This window comes from Nelumbo lutea, chromosome 6 (genome assembly GCF_056320005.1).
Source record: "Nelumbo lutea isolate HS-2025 chromosome 6, American lotus-T2T, whole genome shotgun sequence".
NCBI lineage: Eukaryota > Viridiplantae > Streptophyta > Magnoliopsida > Proteales > Nelumbonaceae > Nelumbo > Nelumbo lutea.
Genome location: NC_142689.1, coordinates 2,494,343 through 2,517,984, shown reverse-complemented (window position 1 = coordinate 2,517,984; position 23,642 = coordinate 2,494,343). Strand labels below are relative to the sequence as shown.

Genomic DNA, 23,642 nt, shown 5'->3' with positions numbered 1-23,642 from the left:
GAATGAGCGAACATCCACCATCTTATTATTTATCGAATATTTAATCGTTCAACAAAAAATTATTATTCGTCAGGCTTTTCTGAATTTCAAAGCCAATGATTGACGAACACCGTAATGGAGCTTTTGATTTGTTCAGTGAGAGATGGCGCTCGTTTGACCACCAACACTGTTGTATTAACCCAAAGAAGCTTTTAACTTGAGACTTTTTAAAGGGTGTTCGCCAACGTATATGGTTTTATCGTTCAAAACAAAATTATTTACCACGTCATCAAAATTAATTGTGGCAGTTGATGTGGCATTTATTTTTTGTTTTCAAAAGCGAAATCGTACGGCCAACACCCATTTTATCTTTAAAGAACGCTTATAAAAGTTTCAAGTTGCCACGTGGCATGGGCTTATGCGCGGAACCTTTTCCAAAGAAGAAGGGAGGGAAATAGGGAATGAATAGCTGGGCTAGGGAGACGACGTTGTGCCCCAACAGCAGTACTGTTACGTGGAACATTCATGAGTCGTCTAGATTTGCTATCCAAACGACTCGACCAGCAAAAAATATTAATTATTATTATTATAAAAATTAAAGATTATAGAAAAAGAGAAAAATGAAAATCTTTACAAATTTTCTTATATATTTTTTCCTTTTCTTACTTTTTCCTTCAAACCAAACACAACGTTAATAGCTAATAGTTCGAACGAGTGTTCTTGTTCACGTTTGTTTTGATTCTTTTTCATCTTTGGTCTCGGACTCTCGGTAATAAAACAGCTAGATAAAAAAAAAAGGAAAAATCAAAATTTTCTTACTTTTGTTTTGTATTTTTGTGTGTGAGGATTGAGCGGTCTTCGAAGCTGTGGCTTTCGTTCGCTCTGAGGATCTGAGTCTCCTTCCCCCTTCTGTCTCTTTCTCCCTCCCCGAAGAACAGCAATTCTTCTTGCTTTGTTACCATATATTTCTCACATAGAAAGCTTAGGTTTTTTTTTTTTGTTATGCTGCAATTTTTCTAGATATCTCTCTCTTTCTCACACGCGCAGAAAGCTCCTTATAGGGCAGAGGAGCTTCTGTCTCGAATTACACTGTGTTTGAATCTCTAATCGATTTTGCCTTCAAGAATTGGCTCTTCAAGACAAAAGCTCGCTTTGTCAAGACAAAGAAGTTCTCTTCGCTTCGTCGCTGGTTTCATATTTCTCTTTCTGTGGCGTTGTCTTTTGTTGGTACGGTCTATATTCTCTTGGTCGCGCTGGATTGGTTGGTTGATCGCGCTTTGGCTGGTGAATGGAAGAGGAGGAGATGTTGTTGCGGAAGGTGTAATAGAGGGCTGAAATGCTGTATCTGGAGCAATCGAGTTTCGTAGCCGTGTTAGGGTTTCGGAGCTTTCTTCTCCTCCGGTGATCTATTCTCTTGCATGCCCCTCTGACTCTACCCGAGCCTGGGAGGCTCGGGATCCGGACGAACCATGGCGTCAGAGAACGAGCCGCAGGCTCGGATCGAGGAGGAGCCGGATCCGAGCACTGGCTACCTGCAAAAGTTCCGGTTATATGCGACTCGATCGGTAATTTGTTTTCACGAGTTTTGGTGATTTCTTTTGATGATTTTGATTTGGTCTGGTGGTTCGATCTTTAGGAACGCCTTGGGAATTCTTCGATTTTTTATGATAGTGATGTTGATTTTGATGCTCAGTTTAGGAGACATGTTCAATTTGCTATTATGTGCTGGTTCTGTAAGGCAAATTTGTAGAACTAAGTTGCTTGGGTGTTATGAAGTTGTTCTTATTGATCGAATTCTGTTGTTCACCTGGTCCAGAATCCAGATATGTTTGTTCTTTGATGAAATCTTATTTGGTGATTTGATTTTTCTCGCTATTTTTTCTTATATGAAAATTTGAGAATTTTCTTTTGTCGTTTTTCTCTCAAGGGTTGAATTCTCTTTGCTTCAAGTTGGAAACTTTAACACATAAAAGTTTGTTTTAGAATATGATAGGCTCTGATAATGTTCTTAGCCGTCCTGAGATTCACTATTATAGAATATACCCCTCGGAAGAAAACTAATAGAAAAGGAAAAATCTGAGCTTGTTTATTGCAGACTATGTTGAGTACTGACATAATTTTCTATGACCTAGGAATCGACTATCTTGTATATACTATCAGTATTGTGGTGTGCACTTGAAGAATTGAAGCATCACATGTATTTCCAGTTAAATCAATTTATTTATTCTTGAGTCTTGTATTCTCAAATTGAGACTTTAATATACTTTTAGAAACTTTCTATATCACTAATTCAAATTATTCAATATAACTTGGTTTCCCGGAAGTTATTGTCATTGATTGAGTTAATTTCTCAGCTCGCTTCTTGAATTTTGTCAATGCATTATAATCACATCCAAATGTTTGGGATCACATTACGTTCTTTGGATTGTTTTCAAAGTATCCTCCATGAAAATACTGCTATGATAGTCGGTGTAGTTAAAGCCTTGAGGCAGTGCCTAACTGTTTTGCCCTGTCATCCAAAGAGTTGACCAGCCTGTGCCTAGGCCATAACAAATTGATTGGAAAATGGAACTGCTAATTTAAATGTAATGTAGCAATCAGGGCCAGAACGAGGAATTTTATCCTTGGGCACCAGGTAGTGTGGGGGGGGGGGTGGGGGTGGGGTAGGGTAAACCTATTTATCATCATGTTTGAGTCTAATTATATTCAAGTCCAAATCCATAAAAATAAGTGATATATGACTACAAAAGTAAATAGTCTTGTAGGATACAGTTAATATTGGATATTTTAGGTTTCACCACCATTCTGAGCTTGCTTCCTGAAGGAACTGCATTATGACCACATCATAGCATTTTGAATTGGATACCATTATTCTCTGTCTCAATTATTCTGTTAATTGATCCATACAAAGCTGTCAGGTGGTGACCAGTCGTTTTGACTTAGGCAATAATGAACTAACTAAATGCCTCAGTTATGACTTAGTGGAATGGAGAAAAAAATCTGCTAAATAATGATACAATGCAGCCCAGGCTCCTGTCAATGCAGGGTTTGGGGAGTGATAAATGTACACAACCTTACCCCTGCACATACAGAGAGGTTATTTCCAAGATTTTGAACCCTGGTCACCTAGGTCGCAATGGAGCAACCAAACCATTGTGCCAAGGCTCACCCTCAGTTTTGGTTGAACATGAGCTTTCCAAATCCGGTTCCAATTGTAAGTAGATTGACCTGGGTTCTCTGAAGATAAATAAAATTCTTTGGCTGAGAAGACACCGGATCCGATTGCTATCCAAACTCTAGAATCCTGTCCCCTGGTTGAATGTGATACCCATTAAAACTCTCCAGTAGTATCATTTGGGAAACCACCTCCCAGTCATTCATATTTTGTCGAGAATGAGGCATCCAAACAATGCTGCTGCTCACAGTCTCATGGCATTCCTGGGCTTGTGGTGTTTTTGTTTATACTTTAGAGCAATATTGGATAAATCTTGATATGCAGAACTTAGAAGCTTATCTCCACATCACAAGTCATTCCAAAATTGGACTTATCCCTCCACATCCAGTTTGAACCTAATGAATTCGGAGGGCTTCTTTGATCAAGCCCGAGCCTCAAGTTTGACAGTTGCTTTAAATCCATGTCTGTCAGGTATAGTATTAGGTAGCCACAAGGGGTAATTCTGCAGGCTCATTTGATTGGATTTGGTGATTTGGTTTGTGCATCTCTTACTAAGGGCCTTCATCTCATCTACATCTTGGTTCTGTTTACACGTAAAGGTAGTGGAGGACTCCTAAGGTGGTCATTGGCTGGATGAGAGATGGTGGCTCTGGGCCCTTGGCATCTCCAGTAGTTTATCTGATAGGGTAGCTCTTTGGTTGGGAGTATCTGGTTCCACTTGATCCTAAGGTCTGCCAATGAGCTTGTTAGTTTTCTTGAAAGAGTTTGGACTACATTAGTGTTTGGGTGTAGCCAGGGGTTTTCTATAGTAAGCCGAGTGTTAATATTTGTCTTTTCAGTATTATCATTGGATTATGAAGCAAAAAAAAAAGTACTATCATTTGGCTTTTTGATATTTATAATACAATGTCAACTGATAAAAAACTAGTGAACATTCTAAATAATATATTTCACTGGTTGTGATCAACATGTCCAACTCACTATAGTCAAAGTGTCACCTAGGTGTTGATGCTTCGATGATCAACTAGGTGGGTGGTATGGATATAAACATGTTAGTGGGGCAAATAAGCGATTATGCCCCCTTTATATATTAATATGAGTCCCATGCAACTCATTTTGGATTCTTATCAGTCTGTGTAAAGCTAAATATTAGGGCTTTTGGTCCCTCCATGTTTATGTTTTCTTTATGTTGAACTAGGGAAGTTATTCAAAAATCTCATTATTATTTTTTTGAAAATGAGGTTTAAGTTGCCATCTTTAATGAACAATGATAATTTTATTAAAAGATAAACTGATTTGAGACTGAAATCACAAGGAAACTAAAGGATGACAAGGAAACTAAGGCTATGTTTGGTTTGAAGGGAAAGGTAAGGAAAGGAAGGGAAAGGCAAGGGAACCTATACAAGTTTTGTAAAGGTTTCCTTGCCTTTCCCTTCCTTTCTTTACTTTTTCCTTCAAACCAAACACAGCCTAAAGTAAAAAAAAGACAGAAATCACAACTGAGCCCAGAACAAGACTTCCCTGTTTGCCCCTTGCTTGGCTAACACATCAGACAAAGCTTTTACTGATCTCCTTACACACTGTATAGCAACAGACATATTCCTTATCAGCCATATGAACTTCCTAACTTAATTTTTGTAACACCAAACAGCGTTCTTGGGGTTCTTCAACCAGCCCACCACTACCTTAGAATCCCCTTCAATAATCAGTTGCTCTATTCCCAACTGGTTTGCAAATTGCACCCCTTTAGGCTGCATTTGGAATTGGTGTAAAACGGCATCGGTGTAAAAGTACATCGATGAGGTTTTACATTGAACCATAAAAAGTGATCGTTGAGTTTCGAAAAGTGTAGAGTTTTACATTGATTTTATCGATGTAGATTTTACATTGATTATCAATGTAAAACTTTACTTTAGATGAAGTTTTACATTGATTTATCACGTAAAACTCCACTCCATCCAAATGCAGCCTTAAGTTGCCATCAAATCATTTCCTTATTTAATTTGTAGTTTGGTATTCTGTAATAAACATGTAATTACCTAATACTTTTGTGTGATTACACCAATAAAAAATACTTTTATTTATTTATATCTATTTGTTGTAAAATATGTATATGTTTATTTATTTGTTTCTTTTCTTTTCTTTCCTTTTTTTTGTTGCCTAGGTATTCCTAGTTGTCGCTGAGGTGCCAACTGACTTTGGCAGGCAAAAACACCTTGGTGTTGCCTGGCCACCTTAACTATCTTGGTTCAAAGTAAACAAATAAGGATTAAATGAGAAATTTTACATGTGTAACTGGAAGAAATTTTAGGAAAATTCTAATTACTGATAAAGAAAAAAAATTAAAAGATCTGATAACCTTTTAATTAGATATTTTATATGAAAATGGTTTAGTATATACAAATACTAAAATCCTTAAGCACATAGTTGGTCAACTAACTGGTACAAGTCATAAACCTCTACTATGGCGATTATTGAACATTTTGACTACACTATGATTAATAAATTAATGTTAGTATCCTTAATGACAAAATGGTAGAAAGTATTTACAGTAATTTTGCACCCTTGGTGTAGTATGACTGCATTCTTTATATGATCCCAGAGATTTTTTCCTCTAAAGTCTTCTCCTAAATGTGTTTTTCTTGTTTTATTGATTTTCATGAAAAATACAAATTTCTTATTGCCTTTTTTTTCTTTGCTACAGAATTTTTATATGATAGGAAGAGACAAGAGTAGAACGTTATGGAGAGTATTAAAAATTGATAGGTTAGAGCCTTCTGAGCTGAACATTCGTGAAGATTCCACCACATACTCTGAAGGTGAATGCTCTGATCTGCTAAAGCGGATACATGAAGGGAACATGTCTACTGGTGGACTTAAGTTTGTCACCACTTGTTATGGAATCATTGGTACGTAATATTGAAGGGCAAACACTTAGTTCAATGCCTTAAAAGAATCTTGTTCTCTTCATTTTAACACTTTTTGCTTGTTCTTAGGTTTCATTAAATTTTTGGGGCCTTACTACATGCTGCTTATCACAAAAAGAAGGCAGATTGGTGCAATTTGTGGCCATACAGTATATGCCGTCACCAAGAGCGAGATGATTCCACTCCCAAACTCTACTGAGCAGTCCAATGTGGCTTATTCTAAGAATGAAAACAGGTCTTTTGTCCATTCTTATGTAAATGTATAATGTCTATGGTGCTTCTGAAGGAGACATTAGAAACTGGCATCTGGAGTAATTCATTATCCAACATGTATAGACATTGAATGTGTTCTGATGTGTTTGTTTTGGTTGTCTTTTACTTTACTATTTTGGAGCCAATATTCTAAACTTTGGATGTCTTTCTAGAAATGCGCAAAGCATGTACTGTGGAGGTAAATATTCAAGCAATATAATATTTGTGTGATAAACCATCCAGTGTTAATTCAATGATGTTGGCCCTTCTGCTTGAAGAAGGATCCATGTTTTGACCAATAGTTGACGTGTTCATAAAAAATGAAACAAAAATTAATGCAAAAAAAGTTATGTAATAAATAATTGTTTATATGGCCCAATTGCCGCATTCCATTTAGTTATTACAGTTTAATAAAGGTTATGTGACATTTCAATTCCTTCAAATGTACCAAGGCAAACTTCACGCTGTTGTGAGGTTGATATGTCATTTTGAGTGAGACAAGGTGTTACAGGGTTTGAGGACACAGGTTACATTTTACTATTTTCTTATTAGGTTTATTATTAAAATTGACTGCTTTATGTTCTATAATCTCTCCTCTTGTCTTATTCAGACCTTTAATTATGTGTATTCATGTATTTCTGTTTTTTTTTCTTATTGATGGCATAGATACAAGAAGCTCCTATGCACAGTGGATCTTACAAAGGACTTCTTTTTCAGCTACTCATATCACGTAATGCGTAGTCTTCAAAAGAACTTGTCTAATCATGAGACAGGGCAGGTACTTTATGAAACGATGTTCGTCTGGAATGAATTCCTGACTCGGGGAATCCGGAATCACCTTAAAAATACTCTCTGGACAGTTGCATTGGTCTATGGTTTTTTTAAACAGGTAAAGGTTTTGAGATGATGGCTTAAGATGTTGCCTCTAATCCGCTCATGACAAAATGCTTTCTTAATGTAGCATATTTATTCATAATTCCTTCGTTTTTCCTTTTTTTTTCTTTTTTTTTTTTCCTTTGTGAATGAATTACTGGCAAGTGTGTTCCTCTAGTCAGGTTGCATTGTGAAAATTTCTTGGATTCTGCATTGTTCTCTTGCTTGTTTCCCTCATCCTGGACTTTTTTGTGGAAAATGCCATACATATCCAAGTTACTTTTTTGAGCTTTAACTTCAAATTTATTTACTTAATAAAGCAGTGGTTGTGTTTGTATTTCAGGAGTAATTTATTACTAAAAGTATTGGTTTCATATCGGTCAATGCCTGTTGGGGACACCTGAATTTCATTTTTTTTGGATATTTATCTCATAAAATGTGATTTAATAATTAAGGACTAAATGTTTAGGCAGTTGTGTACAAGACTTGGTATTTACAGGATTGCTTGTTTCTGACAATGCTTGAGAAGTTATAGATGCAGCGTTGTAATCTTGTGATATCACTTAGTCTGATATTGTATTGATGGATATATGCTTTATTTTTTCAGGCTAACCTTTCTATATCTGGGAAAGAATTCAAGTTGACACTCATTGCTAGGCGTTCACGTCATTATGCTGGCACCAGGTTTTCATAAATTTGGATTTGTAAATTTTATTTTATGTTCTCTTGGTTAATCATAGATCGGTCATGTTCTTTTGAGGAAACATGTGATATTCCTTGGCACAGAATTGTCCTCAAGAAAAAATGAAGCCAAACTAAGTGATGGTTCCTAACAAATCTTTATTGACCATACTAGCAACTATTTTCCCATGAATATATGCTATCTGGTTGGTTTAATTTTTTATGTAGTAGATATGACCAATGGGTGGTAATGAATGCTGGATTTACACACCATATGTCCTACTTTTGCAGTTTGATTAAGAACATAAAAAATTCCTCTCTTCTCAAGAGCTTCAGCATTTTTTTTCCACATTTGCTATTGTGTTGAAAGTCAACATAATTCTGACTTGTATGCTGATCAAAAACAAAAACAAAAACAAAAACATAATGCTGACTTGTTTATTTCTTGTTCTAGGTATCTGAAACGAGGTGTAAATGAGAAGGGTAGAGTAGCTAATGATGTTGAGACAGAACAAATTGTGTGTGAGGATGTTCCTGAGGGATGTCCAACACAAATTAGTTCTGTAGTGCAGAACCGAGGCTCAATTCCACTTTTCTGGTCCCAGGAAACATCACGCTTGAATATTAAACCTGATATCATATGTAAGTCTCACACTCATCAGACTAACATTTGAGAAGTAATTCTAGTTGTATAACTTATATTTCTTTCTCATCCAGTGTCAAAGAAGGATCAAAATTATGAAGCAACTAGACTTCATTTTGAGAATCTTGTCAAGAGATATGGGAACCCAATCATCATTTTGAATTTAATTAAGGTAGGTACCTTAATTTTTTTTTTATTGCTGGACCAGTGGTTTTAATCCACAATCATTCAGAGAGCTTCAATATCTGAATTTTAACAATTGTATATTATGTTTTATTCTTTTACTAAATTATATATGTCTTTGCACAGACACGTGAAAAGAAGCCCCGGGAATCTATCCTCCGTGCTGAATTTGCTAATGCTATTGATTTTATCAATAAAGATCTATCAGAGGAGAATCGCCTAAAGTTTCTACATTGGGATCTACACAAACATTCTAGAAGGTGCATGACTTTTATGTTAAATCTATGGCTTCTAATTATTTTGTTGGCACTCTTTTTTTTAGGAATTTATTACTGACTTGCATACAACTTGATTACTTTTCCAGCAAAGCAACAAATGTTTTGGCACTTCTAGGCAAAGTGGCTGCATATGCGTTGAACCTAACAGGCTTCTTTTATTGTCAAGTAACACCAGGTCTGAAGCCCCAAGAATCTTTAAAGGGGTCCTACTTCGAGTGAGTACTCATGAAAAGTCCCTTAGGTATTTTGTATTGGTATACCTGATGGAAAACCTCATTATTTGGAAACATGGATCAAATATGACCATACAATGTGATGCCCGGAGCGCATAGATCTATGCCTTGGTACACTTCGGTCCACCTTCCATTTGATGTAAAGTTCAACAAAACATTAGTCCAGTTAATAATATTATTAGATTTCTAATATCCACACCTAGTCACCATTGACATTTGAAAGATGAAATTTAATACATCCTTCCAGTGGATCATAAGGCTGGTCAATCAAAAGGCAATGTGTTACAAATGGTTCACACTAGGCATACGTGGCAGGCAACTTCATGGTCATCAACTTTACCATAATATCATGGTGTTTGTGTAGTGATTAGTGCTAGCACCACTGGTCTCTGAAATCTAGGATCTCCTTGGCTGCTGCAACCAGAGATACATGAAATCTGCATTCAGAGCTTTGATTCCCAACAATTCCAGATTCAGGAATATTGAATGCAGATTCATAAATGGGATGTTAGCCCCAGGACCTAGAAAACTTGGCTAGTGGCTGGCTCTTCTCTGAAACTTCAATCCCCACCTTGGACTTTCTCAAGGCAAACCTTAGATTTATAGTCTCAAAAGAGACAACTTTAAGTTTTACCAGTACTGGACAAATGGTGCCTATCAATATCTTGTTGGCTTACGGGTTTTGTTACAGTTTCAGTGCTTACAGTTCAATATATTACCAGAAAGATGATGCTGGTGACCAGTCTCCTTCAAACCATTTTAACAACAGTGCAGATGCTGATGATTTGGAAAAGAGACTTAATCAGCATAGTAGTGATGTCAATGGAGACCATTCGGTTAAGCCATCCATGTTTCAAAAAGGTGTTCTCAGGACAAATTGCATAGACTGCTTGGATCGTACAAATGTTGCACAATATGCCTATGGCTTGGCAGCTCTAGGACATCAGCTTCATGCCTTGGGATTTATAGATGTGCCAAAAATTGACTTGGATGCCCCTTTAGCTGATGAGCTAATGCGGTTTTACGAGACAATGGGCGACACTCTTGCACTTCAATATGGAGGGTCTGCTGCACACAACAAGGTAATTCTTTGAAGGTGTTGGTTAACTTCAAAAGAGTTGATCCATTTTATGCTTCTACTATATCTAAGTAATGGAACTGAAAATTTGGGGAAATTACAAGCAGTAGAAACATGCATCTAGATGGAGTAGGCTTTGTATGCTAGACTCAACCATTTTAGTAATTGACCAGTCCTCTCCTTTTTGCATTTATCAATCCATTGAATTATTTATCTACTCTTCTCTACTAATCCATTTCTCAATATGACATTATATGGCTTTATATCTAACACATCCTTCATACATTTGTGACCTAAATAGATATTCTCTGAGAGAAGAGGTCAATGGAAGGCGGCAACCCAGTCCCAAGAGTTCTTTAGAACTCTGCAGCGATACTACAACAATGCCTATATGGATGCTGAGAAACAAGATGCGATAAATGTGTAAGTCATAACCTTCTTATTTACCCCTTTTTCTAAATCTTATTTCATTTTTCTTTCATTGGCAATTATTAGTAATCAATATGCTTATTTGCATTTGGCTTTATGAACAAGCAGGTTCCTGGGGCACTTCCAACCACAACAGGGTAAACCTGCACTGTGGGAGCTGGATTCAGACCAGCATTACAATGCTGGGAGGCGTGGACACACATATGTTGATGAAAACACTAGGTACATCATTACGAATAAAACTGTCTATGGAACGGTTGTTCTATACATTCTTACAATCCAGAATGTTATTACCAAAAAATCTAGAATTTGTTTCTGTGCACGGGTGTAATTTCTCTTTTCATTGGAGATGCATCTTGGGCTTCCCAAGAGTCCCAACCTAGTTTATGCATCGATTAAGCTTGGGTTTTTGGGCTTTGGCTGGACTTTGAAAATTGGATTTTACCTAGATTGGGATGAAACCTTGGTAGCCTGATCTGAGTCAACCTGATCTTGTCTGACCTATGTTATAATTTATGTTGCATAACTTATACTTCGTACTGTATAGATATACAAGTATATAACATAGGTAAACTTTCCATATATGTATAATATGCATGCCTTGTTTAGTGAGTTTCCCCAAATGACCAAGGAATCTTATACATGGCAAAGTATTTGGGGCTCAATAGGAGTCCTCTAATTCCTCTCCCCATCATTTTGGCCCCAAAGACATTGATTCATGATCTAGATGAGCTCTACATTATGGCAATGTATGGTCTAGGCTCTAGATTAACGTTGACTATAAGATTCTTGTTACATGGCTAAAATAGGGTAGGTCATCTTGGGAAAGCCCCTAATTTATTTGTTTAGGAATCTTTTTTTTTCCTATTTTCCAACTCCCTACTCTCAGGTGGAAGTTACTACTGCATTATATTGACACAGATGCCTTCTTAACATAAGCATCTATAATTGAATGAGGGGATGTTTTTGTCATTTCATCATCATCTTTTTCCTATAATCCATTATCTCTTGATGACAGAATTTAAATGGAATGGAAAGCTCTCAAGGGATTTTTTTAGTTGATCTGAATAAGAGAGATGGTTGTAGGGGGTGGAACCCCTATTTTAGGTATCTTCCAAGACCAAAGCTTAATTGGACATTTAATCCAAAAGAAGGTTTATGGTCCAAATGATTGAAAAAATAGATGTAATTCAATGCTTGATCCATTTGCTTTGAGATAATAGTGGTGACTGTGAGACATGAAGGTTAGAGAATTATTGTACTTGTATTATTGGAATGAAATGAAAACAAAATTTCAATAAAAGATATGACTGAAAAGATTACAAAATGTTGGAAGATGAACATTATGGTATTGCAGTTGCTCTATGCAGACAGTATGTTCATATCTCAACAGAAGTATATGTTGGACCTACTCAGAGGCACAAGTAAACCAATTAACAACCTTGAAGATTTTTGGCATAAGATTAGTGCTACTAGAGAGGGGGAGGCTACTGGGAGATCATGACATGCATTAGAGATTGGTGGATAAGTTGTTTTATCTGTGTATGACATGGCCAGATATTGCATATGTGGTGAATGTCAATTGTCATACATGCATGCTTTTCATAGTACATGGTAGTTAAGAATTCTTCAAGGGGAATCCTAGAAAGGAAGTTTTATATTCACAACATGATTATATGAAGGTGGACATCTTCATAAACACACACATGCACACACATATGTGTCTCTGTATGTGTTATTTTATTTTGTACATAGTATAACACGTATTTATATATACTTAACATAATATATTTATAGGCCGGGACTTAGCCCATGTAGGGCTGGCCCTGGGCTTATATTTCAGGCCCTAGGTGTAGGCTGGACCAGGCCTAGGCCTGAGCTATGCCCCTTATAATAGGTGCCAAGCCCAGCTCAACCTAGCTCATGATTATCCCTAGTTGTTAGATGACAGGAGATTGGTATCTAGGTATTATGATTTTCTCAGTGGTAATCTTCTGTCACAGTCTGATGGAGTAAAAGAAATTTATTGTTGCTTAGTCAAGTGTAAAGGTAGAGTACAGAACCATGACACATGTAGTATCAAAGGCCCTGTGGTTGAGTTCACTACTTGAAGAGCTGGGCTGTTGATATACAGGTATTATTGCTATGTTGTGACAATCCTATACAACATGACAGGACAAAGCATACTGAGGTCGATCACCATTTTATATGGGAAAGAATTTGTCTAGGGAAAAGTATGTCATCATCATAATCATCCATGCCATATCCCAACTATATGGAGTCAACTACATGAATCCTGTTTTGCCAATCCATTGTATTTAAAGCCATAACTCTTAAATGAATATATGCATACTAAAATAAATAGAGTAAAAAGGTCAAAAGTACTGGCATCACTTAATTGAAGGATAGGTAAGAACATTTTTGTCCATGGAACTATGCTATCCCCTCATAGTATGGGAAGGTTAGCCTTTACCATGTCTACATATAAAGATAAGAGGTATAGGAAAAATACAATAGACCATACACTTAAATAGCAAAAATGGCCAAACCTCAAACTCAGCCTCAAGTTCTACAAGGAATTAGCTTGGATTGAGTTTGTGCTTTCTAGCTTGGCCTTTGCCTTGGGTTAGGCCAGGACTTGGGCTGACCTAGTTCTTAAGGTTAAGCTTTGGATGGCCTTAAAATCAGCCTCGGCATGCCTAATTACCCCCAAACTTTTAGTAGAGAGCTTCAACCTCAGGAGTGGTTTTGGGCCCCATCTTTCTCATTCAACATGTTTTAGCAAGATCCGTGCTTGGGCCTTGGAACATCCTTTATATAGTAGGTCATATTTGAGATTGGGCATCTTAACATCCTATATTACTCAGATTGGGTTTTTATCTGTATCCCTTCAATTCAGACATGATCAATATGGGACTTAATGAAATTTATCAAATTCAACTTAATTGATTCTCTCTCTTTTCCAATGCGAATCCAACTTGATTAACAGCCCCTTGATGGGACTGTGGCACATGCAGAGATGTTTGGAACCTTAGCAGATTGTGAATCCTATTTAGGATGTTTTTATCAGGTCAACCCTGTTTACAAGGTAGTTCTACTGGAACAGGCCATACCTCTCTTTAGAAGGACAAGGGTTGTGATTCCATGAACTTTTTCAATAAAATGTCTAGTTAATACTTTCATTTATTTCACACAAAACATCTCTTCCATATTATTTTGATTGGTGAGAACTATTGATTAGTAATTATTGAGTTTCTCTATGTAGGTCATATTTCAAAAGATCCTTATCAGATGGAAACATTCTTTGTGAAAGCAATATACCTGCATCAGCCACAAATTCTGGGCAGAAGAAACTTTCTAACTCAGCTTTGCCTGAAAGAACACAAGGAGGCAGCAAGGGACTTTCTGACTCTACACCAGAAATCTCAACCTGTGAATGTGATATATCATATTCCAGGTTGGCTTTCTTAACTTTGAATTTGATGCTGAAGAGCTTTTTATTTCTCTGGTTTTCTTTTCCTCAACACTAGCCAAGAAACACGTTTTATTTCTTAGTTGATGGATTGCCTGTTGTTCCCAATGTATATGTATTTATTTATTTTTTGCTTTATAATGAAGTGGAAAAATATCTTTACATCTTATTTTGTCTATATATGTGCAGCATTTCAACTCGGTTCCTATAGCTGTTTGATGTCTGGGTGAGCTTACTTGTTGTCATTTTGTAGGTTCACACCCTCAACTCGAAGGCAACTTTTTGCAGACATGCAGAGAGATAGATGTCCTGATAGTGATCAGTTCTATTTCCACGAAAATGGGGATGCATCTAGCTTCTCAAACTTTCTGGACCTTGACTGGCTATCTTCCTCTGGAAATTCATGTGAGGAAGAAACCTATGAAAGGTAACTTTATTGTGATCTTGTCCAGTTAAGCTACCAGTAGTTGTGCAGTTTTAAGTGGGTCTGTGAAATTATTTTGATTTTCTTAATGTGATAGATGATTTTTTTGGTACTTATATAGTTATACATGTTTAATAATTGCTAAAATCATGTTATTCTGATTAAGTTATTCAAACAACCAATTTGAACAACGTATGTTTATGGTTCTATAAGTAAACCATAAAAACTCTCTTGTATGTGTGTGCACCCACGTGCATGCGAACATGCTCAAATTTCTGATAGGAGGCTTCTAGGTGGCAGCTTCCTTGAAGTTTGACATGCATTGGAGAGAGCACTATTGGTAGAACAGTGAAAGTTTTTCTTGGCAGTAATCATTATTGAGAGGGTTCGAAATTAAGGTCTATTCCTTATTATCAAATATATTTGTGGTTAACTTAGATGGGTTCTGATACTTTCAATTGTTGCAGATCTACCCTTACAAACTCTCCAGTTGCCAGCCTATCATCAGAGAATGTTGCAAATGGAATTACCATGGAAACAACTCCATCTCAAAGTGAATATGGTTCCAGCATGAAGGTCAGTATTTTGTTAATAACATGTGTAAAATATTCTTTTTGTTGGAAAGAGATTTCATATTTTGTTAAGAATTTGTCAATTAATAGGGACCTGATATGCAAGGGCATTGTTGACCCTGATGATAGGCAGGGCGTGTGTAGTGTGGCAACATGCATCAGATAGAAAACAGTTCATCACCTATGATACTTGAATACCTTTTTATGGATGCCCTATCATGTAACTTTAGTGTAAACTCTGTATTTAACATCTTGACCAGCCATCTGCTTGTGGTGTCTCGGAAAACATAGCTTCTTACAAATATCTGCAACCATTGCAATAGTGGAATGGCCTGAGAAGATATGATTACACCTTATTGATGGCGAGACTCCAAAAAAATCAATTGAATGTAGGGTTAACTGGTGAATGAGTTGAATGTTAGATAAACTTTATTCTGTATGTGTTATGGTATGAATGGTCTGATTGATCAAAAAATAATGTTATGAATGGTCTGACCCGTTTTAGATCCCATCCCAACTTAATTAGCACTGTTCTTTAGTCAAGTAAATTTGCAACTAAATATAAATCAAGTAAATTTGCAATCATTCATTAATGAATTTCAGACATAAGATGAACTCCATTTCTTTAGTCAGAAGTAGCTTATTAATATATCTAGCGCATCATCTCCCTTAAACTCTGCAGGGAAAAGAACAGACAGAGACGGATGTTTGTTATGATGCTGCTGGAGAGAATTTGGACACTCTAAGTGAATTTTCTGACAGCTTTGTGCACTGGGTAACATATGGGGAGACACTATGCCATTGATGCCCAGCTATTCCAATTTTTCCTTCAAAAACAATATTTATTTCCCAGCCTGACTGACCCACCATGGTTCGATGGATGCCAAGCACAGTGAGAATAACGAAAACGATATGTGGAAGAACCAAAACAGTGCTACTGGCGTTATTTAGAAGCTTAGGAGGGCTCTCCCTGGCTTTCATGTATAATTTGCAGCATTGATGCGATCGTGAAATCCTCGATCCGAGTGCAGTACAAAGGTACAGCAGAGTAAATAGTGACAGTTAAATTCTTTCTGGAGCTCTCTATTTCTTTCTTCTTTTGTTTTTTTACAACATACTTCAAAATTCTCAATCTTGTAAATTTTATGTATTTATATATATATATATATATATATATAATATGTTCAACTCGGAGCTCCAATTTACAGTGGCGGGCCATTATTTTCTTTTGCATTTCATATTTCATTATGACTGATCATAATTTTGAGAATATCTGATCCAACAAAAATTATGTTGATGAGAATCCTAACTCCCAAGGACGTGGTGGGAGTTGGGACCAATGAGGCAATAAGAATCTGGTTTAACGGAACAAAAAAAGGCTGATGTGCTGACGGGAAATCCAGCGCCTTTGCAAGTCTTGCTCGTCTCAAATACAAATTTGTAAAGTACAAAACCTTGTATTTTGTATGTATTTGCATATTTTGTATGTATTTGCACTGTCCATATATGTATTTGTACCCTTTCCAAACTGAGTCTAATATTTGTATTTGTATTTGTATAAATATGTACAGTACAAATGCATACAAAATAATACAAATTAGTAAGGTTTTACACTACAACATACTTGTATTCATACTCCTTCCAAACCGAGCCTAAGGGTAAAAGACTTAAACCCCCCTGAAGTTTAATATAAATATTTATACCTCCCCGTGATTTTTGAAAGCCCTTGTCATTAAAAGATACCATTATATCTAACAGAGTCAGTGAAAAGACTTCATTACCCTTGTTTTGGGCTCCTCTGCTTTGTTATCATTATTGATGGGTTTGAATTTGAGACAATTGAAAGGAGAGATTGGTGAAGGTCAGAACAGGTTTGAGTGGTTTAACAAATGGATTGAAGTGTCAGAGTTCAAGTGCAGGTGCTGAGACTAGAACGGGATATGGGTTAAGATGCAAAACGTATACTTTATTTCAAGGTTATGGGTTGAGATGCAATTTCCAAGGCTAACTCTATGATCAAGCCAAACAAGATTAACCAAGTTCTGAGACTAGAACGGAAGGCTTTGGTTTTCTCGTTTCATCATTTTTTGCGAATGGTACTTTGTTTTCCCTCTTTAAATTGAAGCCGGAAGGGTTCAATAATGATTTGATATTCCTTTTCTTAGTGGATGTGGGAGTTGAATACCATGGTTTTGTTAATTGAGGAATAATTTATTACTAAAATAAGGGCCCGTGAATTGTAAAGGGTGGAAATTCATAGAACAATTTGGTGTTAGTTTATTGCACTTCATTGTTAACTTTTGGTCATTTCTGGTAGGCGTTTTATGGAACGATGGAGGGGTATTGTTTGGTGCTTGGAGGTCTCATTCTGTTGGGTAGTATGGGTGGGTCTATGGGAGGTTGGGGTTTTTCTGTAGTAGTTGTGTTGGTGTTCCACCTCTTGGGTTTTTTATTAAAACAAATGCAATCATACTAATTTTGTGAAGTCATCTTCTTTCCCCTCCGATTCTGAGATTAATGCAGAGAAAAAAGATGGGGTTTGGAAGATAAAAACAGGGGATTCACCAGGATTTTTTATGAAATAAAATAATACCATCTCCGGTGGCAAGAAAATGGAGGAATACACTTTTACGATTTCTAGTGTTTTTTGAATCATGGCCAAAGGGCAAATTTGGGATTTTAAAAACATGTCAGGCACAAGTTATATAAAACATATATTATCTTGATGGGTTTTTACTGGAAGTGGAGAGGTATTTGTCCGATGACATCATCTAACAGGGGAGGTCTCGGTCCATTTTAAAAAGAGGGGGGTCTTAGTAAAAAAATCAGGGGAAGTTTAAGTCCTTTACCCTTTTATTAAAATTATTATTAATAAGATGGATCCAGTTTCTGCCAAACTCGTTTTCCATCTTCCTCAAGGTTATGATGGTAACGCGATTGTCATTGTGATCCTAGTAATGGATATTTGTTATTTTCACGAGGGATTGAAAGAGTGAAACGTTCCCAAGTTTTTGATCCGCCTACAACCTTGTTTTCCACGACCACGAGGAATAATTCAGATTTGCTCCTCGCACCAATATCACAGTGCATTGGAAAATGAAAACATCTCCCGTACATTTTATGTTTGTCGTTTTTAGGGAATGTTCGCAATACAGACGGCTGCGATGAACTGTGAAGCAGCAAATCTGGTTTTGAGCAGGTGTCGGAGACGTTTTCAATTCATTAAATGAAAACATCAACCGCCAGTCCACCAGTTGCAGGTGCAGCTGAGTCTAACCTCGTCTCTTGTCTATCAACACAAATAGTGAAATCTTAGTTTGGATTGTCTCTTGATCAGGACGGCCCTGGTATGGGCGTAGCGTCTTCCTAGTTGCTACCACAGATGGGACATGGGAGGGAATTTAAAAGGCTATTGAAGAAGTGAAGTCTCACTCTCACGTGAGTCGATGTTGGATAGCACTCATTGAAGCATATGATATTCAGCCATTTCCAAACAATGCTAGATAAGTCCTAGTTTAAATTGTTTGGTATGTGTTCGTGTTCGGAAATCCATAGAAATCAATTCAAACCAAACCACTAATAGAGAAGAGGAAGTATGCATGCATCAAGAGCAGAGCACAAAACCAGGTCCACCGCCAACATTTTGTACAAATCAGTGCTGAAACGACTGCAGATGAACGAACATGCCAATGGTGTTTCAGGCATTAGAAATTAAAATTTAGAAAGCAAAATGACGATGCTACCTCTTCTTCATAGAGAGTTAAGTGGCGAGGCAGAAATCTTGTAGCTCACCATAAACACAACACAAATTGGTGTTTGGAAGTTAGAACGGTTCTGTTGGCTTGTTGAAATACAGCGACAGCGTCAATGATGCACCATAGTCCATACTCCATAGGTTGCTTACTTACAACCCACATTCATCCTCTCATCGCAGTTTTACTTCTTAAACAACTTAGCAATGCTAGATGTCAATTTCGTAAACAAGGGAAATTTCAAATTTGGCTACGACCATTTTATCTTTGCTTTGGTAAAACGCAAAGACCAGAGTCCAGAGATATGACAAAATCGCCGTCTGTGGGAATCGAACCCACGACCACGTGGTTAAAACCGGCTGAGCTAAGACGGCCGGCTGTGTAAGCATTCTTATTATATAGTGTACGGACACATGAATGTATATGAAGACGCTGTATTTCTTTTCGTTATTTCAAAATTCTCCGTAGTGGCTCGAGCGATAATTTAGTATACGAACTTTAAATTGCGACAATCACAATCTAGCACTCTTGAAACGCATATGAATTCATGTGTGATTTAAGATATTTAAAAATGTTAAATTTATCTTTAAAATAAAATATATTATTCATCATCTTCTCAAGAAAATGAAATAGAGTTCAAGTTCTCAACGGTGCAAACCATCATTTCATGATGAAAGCCCAAGTGTGATAAGATCACAAGCCCTCTCCTCACTCATCAGACTTGGTGATGCAGTGAGAACGATGCTATCGGGCTTCGAATCGGCAATTCAGAAGGATCCATCGAAATCCTCTGGTGGTGACCATCTTAGTCGATATGTGATGAACTACTTGAGCTTATTGGCCGATTACAGTGGAAGTCTTTCCGATATTGATGTGGGCGAATTTGGCCCTCCAATGACAGCATGATAGATGGCATCTCAAAACAGTTGGACGACACCCAAACACCACCTAGGCGATGACTTGCCCTAGCCAAAGTGATGGAATTCCATTTCACGATCCAACTTTGCCACCGAGTTGGCGACCTGCCTTTGCCGTCGACTTAGTGACCTGCCTCCTCCGCTGACTTAGCGACCTTGACCACAACTTAGGTCGACTAGAAGCACCTCGTCACCAGCTGAAGTGACCTCAACGCGAGAAAAGACCTCCCTTGAGGGCTTGCCAACCTAATTGAGGTTCAGGTGGCAACCTACGAGACGTGTTCGCTGACCAATTCTGCACGCACAAACCGTCACTACTGGGTCTCTCGGAAGTTGGCCCCTGTACCAAATGTTTTGGAGGAGACCGAGCAAGGCGCTAAGACTGGTCTGTGTACGGCTACCTTTGTGGACTTCGGACCAGTCATGAGATCTCAAACACAGTGCGTGAAGCCCATGCCAAGCAACGCCTATATAAAGGCCTCACCTCCAACTTGACAAGGTAAAAGAAAAAAGACGTGCGATTTATTTCATTCTAGCCTTCTTGCTATAAACTTTCAGCTTGCGTACATTGAATGTTAACCTAAGCATCGGAGTGATCACATGGAGTAAGCCACCCCGAGTCCTCTCAGCCCTGTTTGCCTTGTAGTTCTACCGGACAACTAAGACATCAACATCCGAACTGCCCTCGGACTAAGAGCAACCAGATCGCGCATCATCATATATCATTGCCAATGGACCTACGCAGGTGCAATCTCCACTTTCATAGTGTTACTACTCGGGCCCAAGTTGGATGGATAACCAGTCATGGACGATTTCCCTCGGATTGGTATGGATCATACTAATCGTCCTTTGCAATCTCGATGGTAAGGCCGAGTTGTACAAGGATGTCTCTCTATCATATCTCTTCCCGTCGTGTCAAAGGTACGCACGTCAAATCTTCGGTACCTCCTGGGAGAGGTTAGGAGATTACATAACTCAATCCGAATGTGTTCCGCATCTTTTCTTTTCCATTCGAAATTCAAACCAGTTTCTTCATCAAAACCAAATCAGAATCATTAAACATCGCCAAATCGATCCATGAGTTGAGACGGAGTTTCACCATTCCTGTATTCACCATTGAGAACGTCGAATTCCGATCGCGCCCGTCTCCAGTTCTCCACTCTACAGTAGTGTGGAGCCCCTGATTTCTCTAAACCTCTCCGAATTTGTAATGCAATTTACAAACCGAGGAACACGATACGAAAGAGAACACATTCAGCTGCGAATCGCTAGCGTGAACTGATTCTTACCATAACCCCGGCGTGCCCGTATTTCATTTGGGTTCGCAAAGGGTGTGGTGCGGCCACGATTGCAGCAATTCATATGGCGCAGGACGATGATGGTGTTACCTGTGTGTCGTTGCTAACATGCGCACCCTATGCCTTGGATCTAAAGGTACGCAACTTTTAGGGAGGGAAAGGGATAGATGACCCGGATCAGTTACAAGTTCCAACTTCCAAAGAAATAGTAACGCCAAAGCGCAAAGGAAAAGGAAAAAGAATCGTCATTAATAAACAACATGAACTCATAGATCACAGAATTGATCATTCACGAGGAAGCATTTATTGACGCAAACAAATTAAAACTCAAGCTCAAGGTCGGAAGACCTCGTCGAAGTCCTTACATTGCATGCCTTTTGGTTCACTTTCGGTTAAACCACAGTCCCAACCATGGTGCCGCCGTACTGAGGAACACTAAAATTCCCAGTTGCGCATTCGTAAACACCTTTCAATGACTGCGCTGAAGTCACCCGTAAGCTATTCTTTTCCACCACAAATCTACCGAGACAGGAACCGCAGAGAAACAAAAAGCCCAGATGAAAAATCATAGCTTTCCCCTCATCCTCTCTCCAGAAGAGAGAATCCAAACCAAATACGTCACTTGCTCAGAGGAACCCAATCGAGAATAGAAAGGATACCACCAGCCAGATCACAGAAGTTCAATAATAAAGAAAACCCGCATCACATTACTTAACAAAATATAAAAATAAAACCCATATCATAATAAAGTATTATTTTTACTCCTTCCCTCGAAAGTTAAAATTTAGATCAGGAAAAAAACAGTATGAAATTTAAAAGGTCTTCATAGTTACAGGTTGATTATCGGTGCATTCAAACTCTAGTTTTGCTAAGCTCTTCAGCTTGCTTAATTGGAAAGGTGAAGTTGTGAAGAAAGAGGAGGATTACTAGATGGTTGTTCCTGTATCTGAACCGGAAACTTCTTTTCAAGATTGTAATTGTATTCATCCACCGCTCCACGATAACAAATAAAACTGCGGAGATCCGTCAATCCATATTGTAATTTAATCTAAAATCGCCATCGCAACAGGAATCATCTTCTCCGACAACAGCACTGGATTCTTCGACTTCAACTTTTCCTGCATCGTGTTCGAGCGCTGATTTCAACTTTTCCCGCAGCGCATTCGTTTGATATCACCAACGTGAGGGAGCTGGTTTTCGGAATCTCAATAACTAGTTCCCACTTGCATTGGTCGAAATTCGAAATAGCTGATGTGGTCATTTTCGTAATTTCAATGGGAAATTCATGCATTACTTGAAATAACTTATGAGTATTTAGGCCCTCTTATCTTCTAACTGATTATGAATTAACGTAGGGTATTGATTATGGCAAAATAAAAGATGTAGTACTAAATTATCACTTTGGATAATAAATTGTCACTCGACGTAAAGTATAGGTACATATCGGAAATTTTCTCTTTTTTTATTTTTTATCGAAAAAGAAAAAAGCATCAAGATGTCCACATCTTTTTTTATTTGGTAAATAACTTAAAACCTCCATAGCTTACAAATGCTTAAACCTCCCCTTGACTTTAACCTTACCAAAAAAAACCCTCCCATGATGTTTGGGTAAATAATACTTACCCCTTCCCTTAGTCCGCCCTTAAAAAAATTGATAAAAATAAATGATAAATTACTTTAAATTTTTCGAAATTCCAAGATTGCTTATTGACCTTGACATTTGATTATAGTATCGGGTGAAATAGCACCATAATAATCTATTTTTAAGCCAAAGCTTAATACTAGTCAATTCATAAGCATTATAATGACAATTCCCTACCTAAAAAAGACTCAATAAACGTACGAGTACAAGAATAATCGGCAATAGAGAGTGCGCAGCTAGATTCCGACTACGAGAAGCAACAAGCTAAGTGTGATTGAAATGAAAATGAAAGAGCCTAGAGGACTCCCCCCAGAAGAAGATTCCTGCACAATATATGACCAACTAACATCTATTACGCCAGAGTCAGCAAATTTGGCTTCTACAGGAAATTAACCATAAACTGGAAGCCTCCTTTCAAGAATTAAAACCAAACACAGGTGGAAGGCCCTCCCTAACCCTAAACATCTTCAAACACCACTCTGCAACTAATCTGCCAAACAAACAGATGCCCATGTCAAAGACTCCCAAACCTCCGAATTCAGTCCCCATAAAATTTATCCTTACATCTTTCTCACAACACTTGCAGCTCTGCATTAAGAATATATTGTCATGGATGAAAAATATATAAATATCCAAAATTTTCAAATGCACTGCTAAGTGTTGTGAAAACAATGTAAGAACAAATTTTGTGAGAACTAAATCTGGTATCAGGGACTTTTCTCTTGTCATTAATTTTTTAGACGGTGTCTATTGAGATCGCTAAAATTTTTTTTTTTCAAGGCAAGAATCATATTTCATTTAAATTAAGGAACTTGGATGAACACAAGAAAGTAA

General features: G+C 37.5%; 1 protein-coding gene across 3 annotated transcripts; it reads left to right on the top strand.

Moving 5' to 3' along the window:
• Positions 1–701: 701 nt before the first annotated feature.
• Positions 702–16,469, top strand: LOC148846819 (phosphoinositide phosphatase SAC3-like). Of its 3 annotated transcripts, none has more exons than XM_088948518.1 (16): positions 702–1,544; positions 5,859–6,063; positions 6,151–6,316; positions 7,051–7,222; positions 7,814–7,890; positions 8,342–8,529; positions 8,605–8,702; positions 8,840–8,973; positions 9,078–9,206; positions 9,916–10,306; positions 10,604–10,725; positions 10,840–10,953; positions 13,997–14,188; positions 14,457–14,630; positions 15,095–15,203; positions 15,882–16,469. In XM_088948518.1, exons 1-16 carry the CDS (start codon positions 1,449–1,451, stop codon positions 16,002–16,004), a joined length of 2,490 nt encoding a protein of 829 aa, XP_088804644.1. In that variant the 5' UTR covers positions 702–1,448; the 3' UTR covers positions 16,005–16,469. The 3 variants fall into 3 exon arrangements, with proteins under 3 accessions (XP_088804644.1, XP_088804643.1, XP_088804642.1); XM_088948517.1 differs by having other exon boundaries at positions 7,000–7,222; positions 9,922–10,306; XM_088948516.1 differs by having other exon boundaries at positions 7,000–7,222.
• Positions 16,470–23,642: the final 7,173 nt, after the last annotated feature.

What these genes read in the sequence shown, in the direction of transcription:
- LOC148846819 (XM_088948516.1), top strand. Translation starts at nt 1,449, where the DNA reads ATGGCGTCAGAGAACGAGCCGCAGGCTCGGATCGAGGAGGAGCCGGAT. An exon ending in TCTATGGTTTTTTTAAACAG is followed by an intron (nt 7,223 to 7,813) that starts GTAAAGGTTTTG and finishes TTATTTTTTCAG; the next exon opens with GCTAACCTTTCTATATCTGG. An exon ending in TCATTTTGAATTTAATTAAG is followed by an intron (nt 8,703 to 8,839) that starts GTAGGTACCTTA and finishes GTCTTTGCACAG; the next exon opens with ACACGTGAAAAGAAGCCCCG.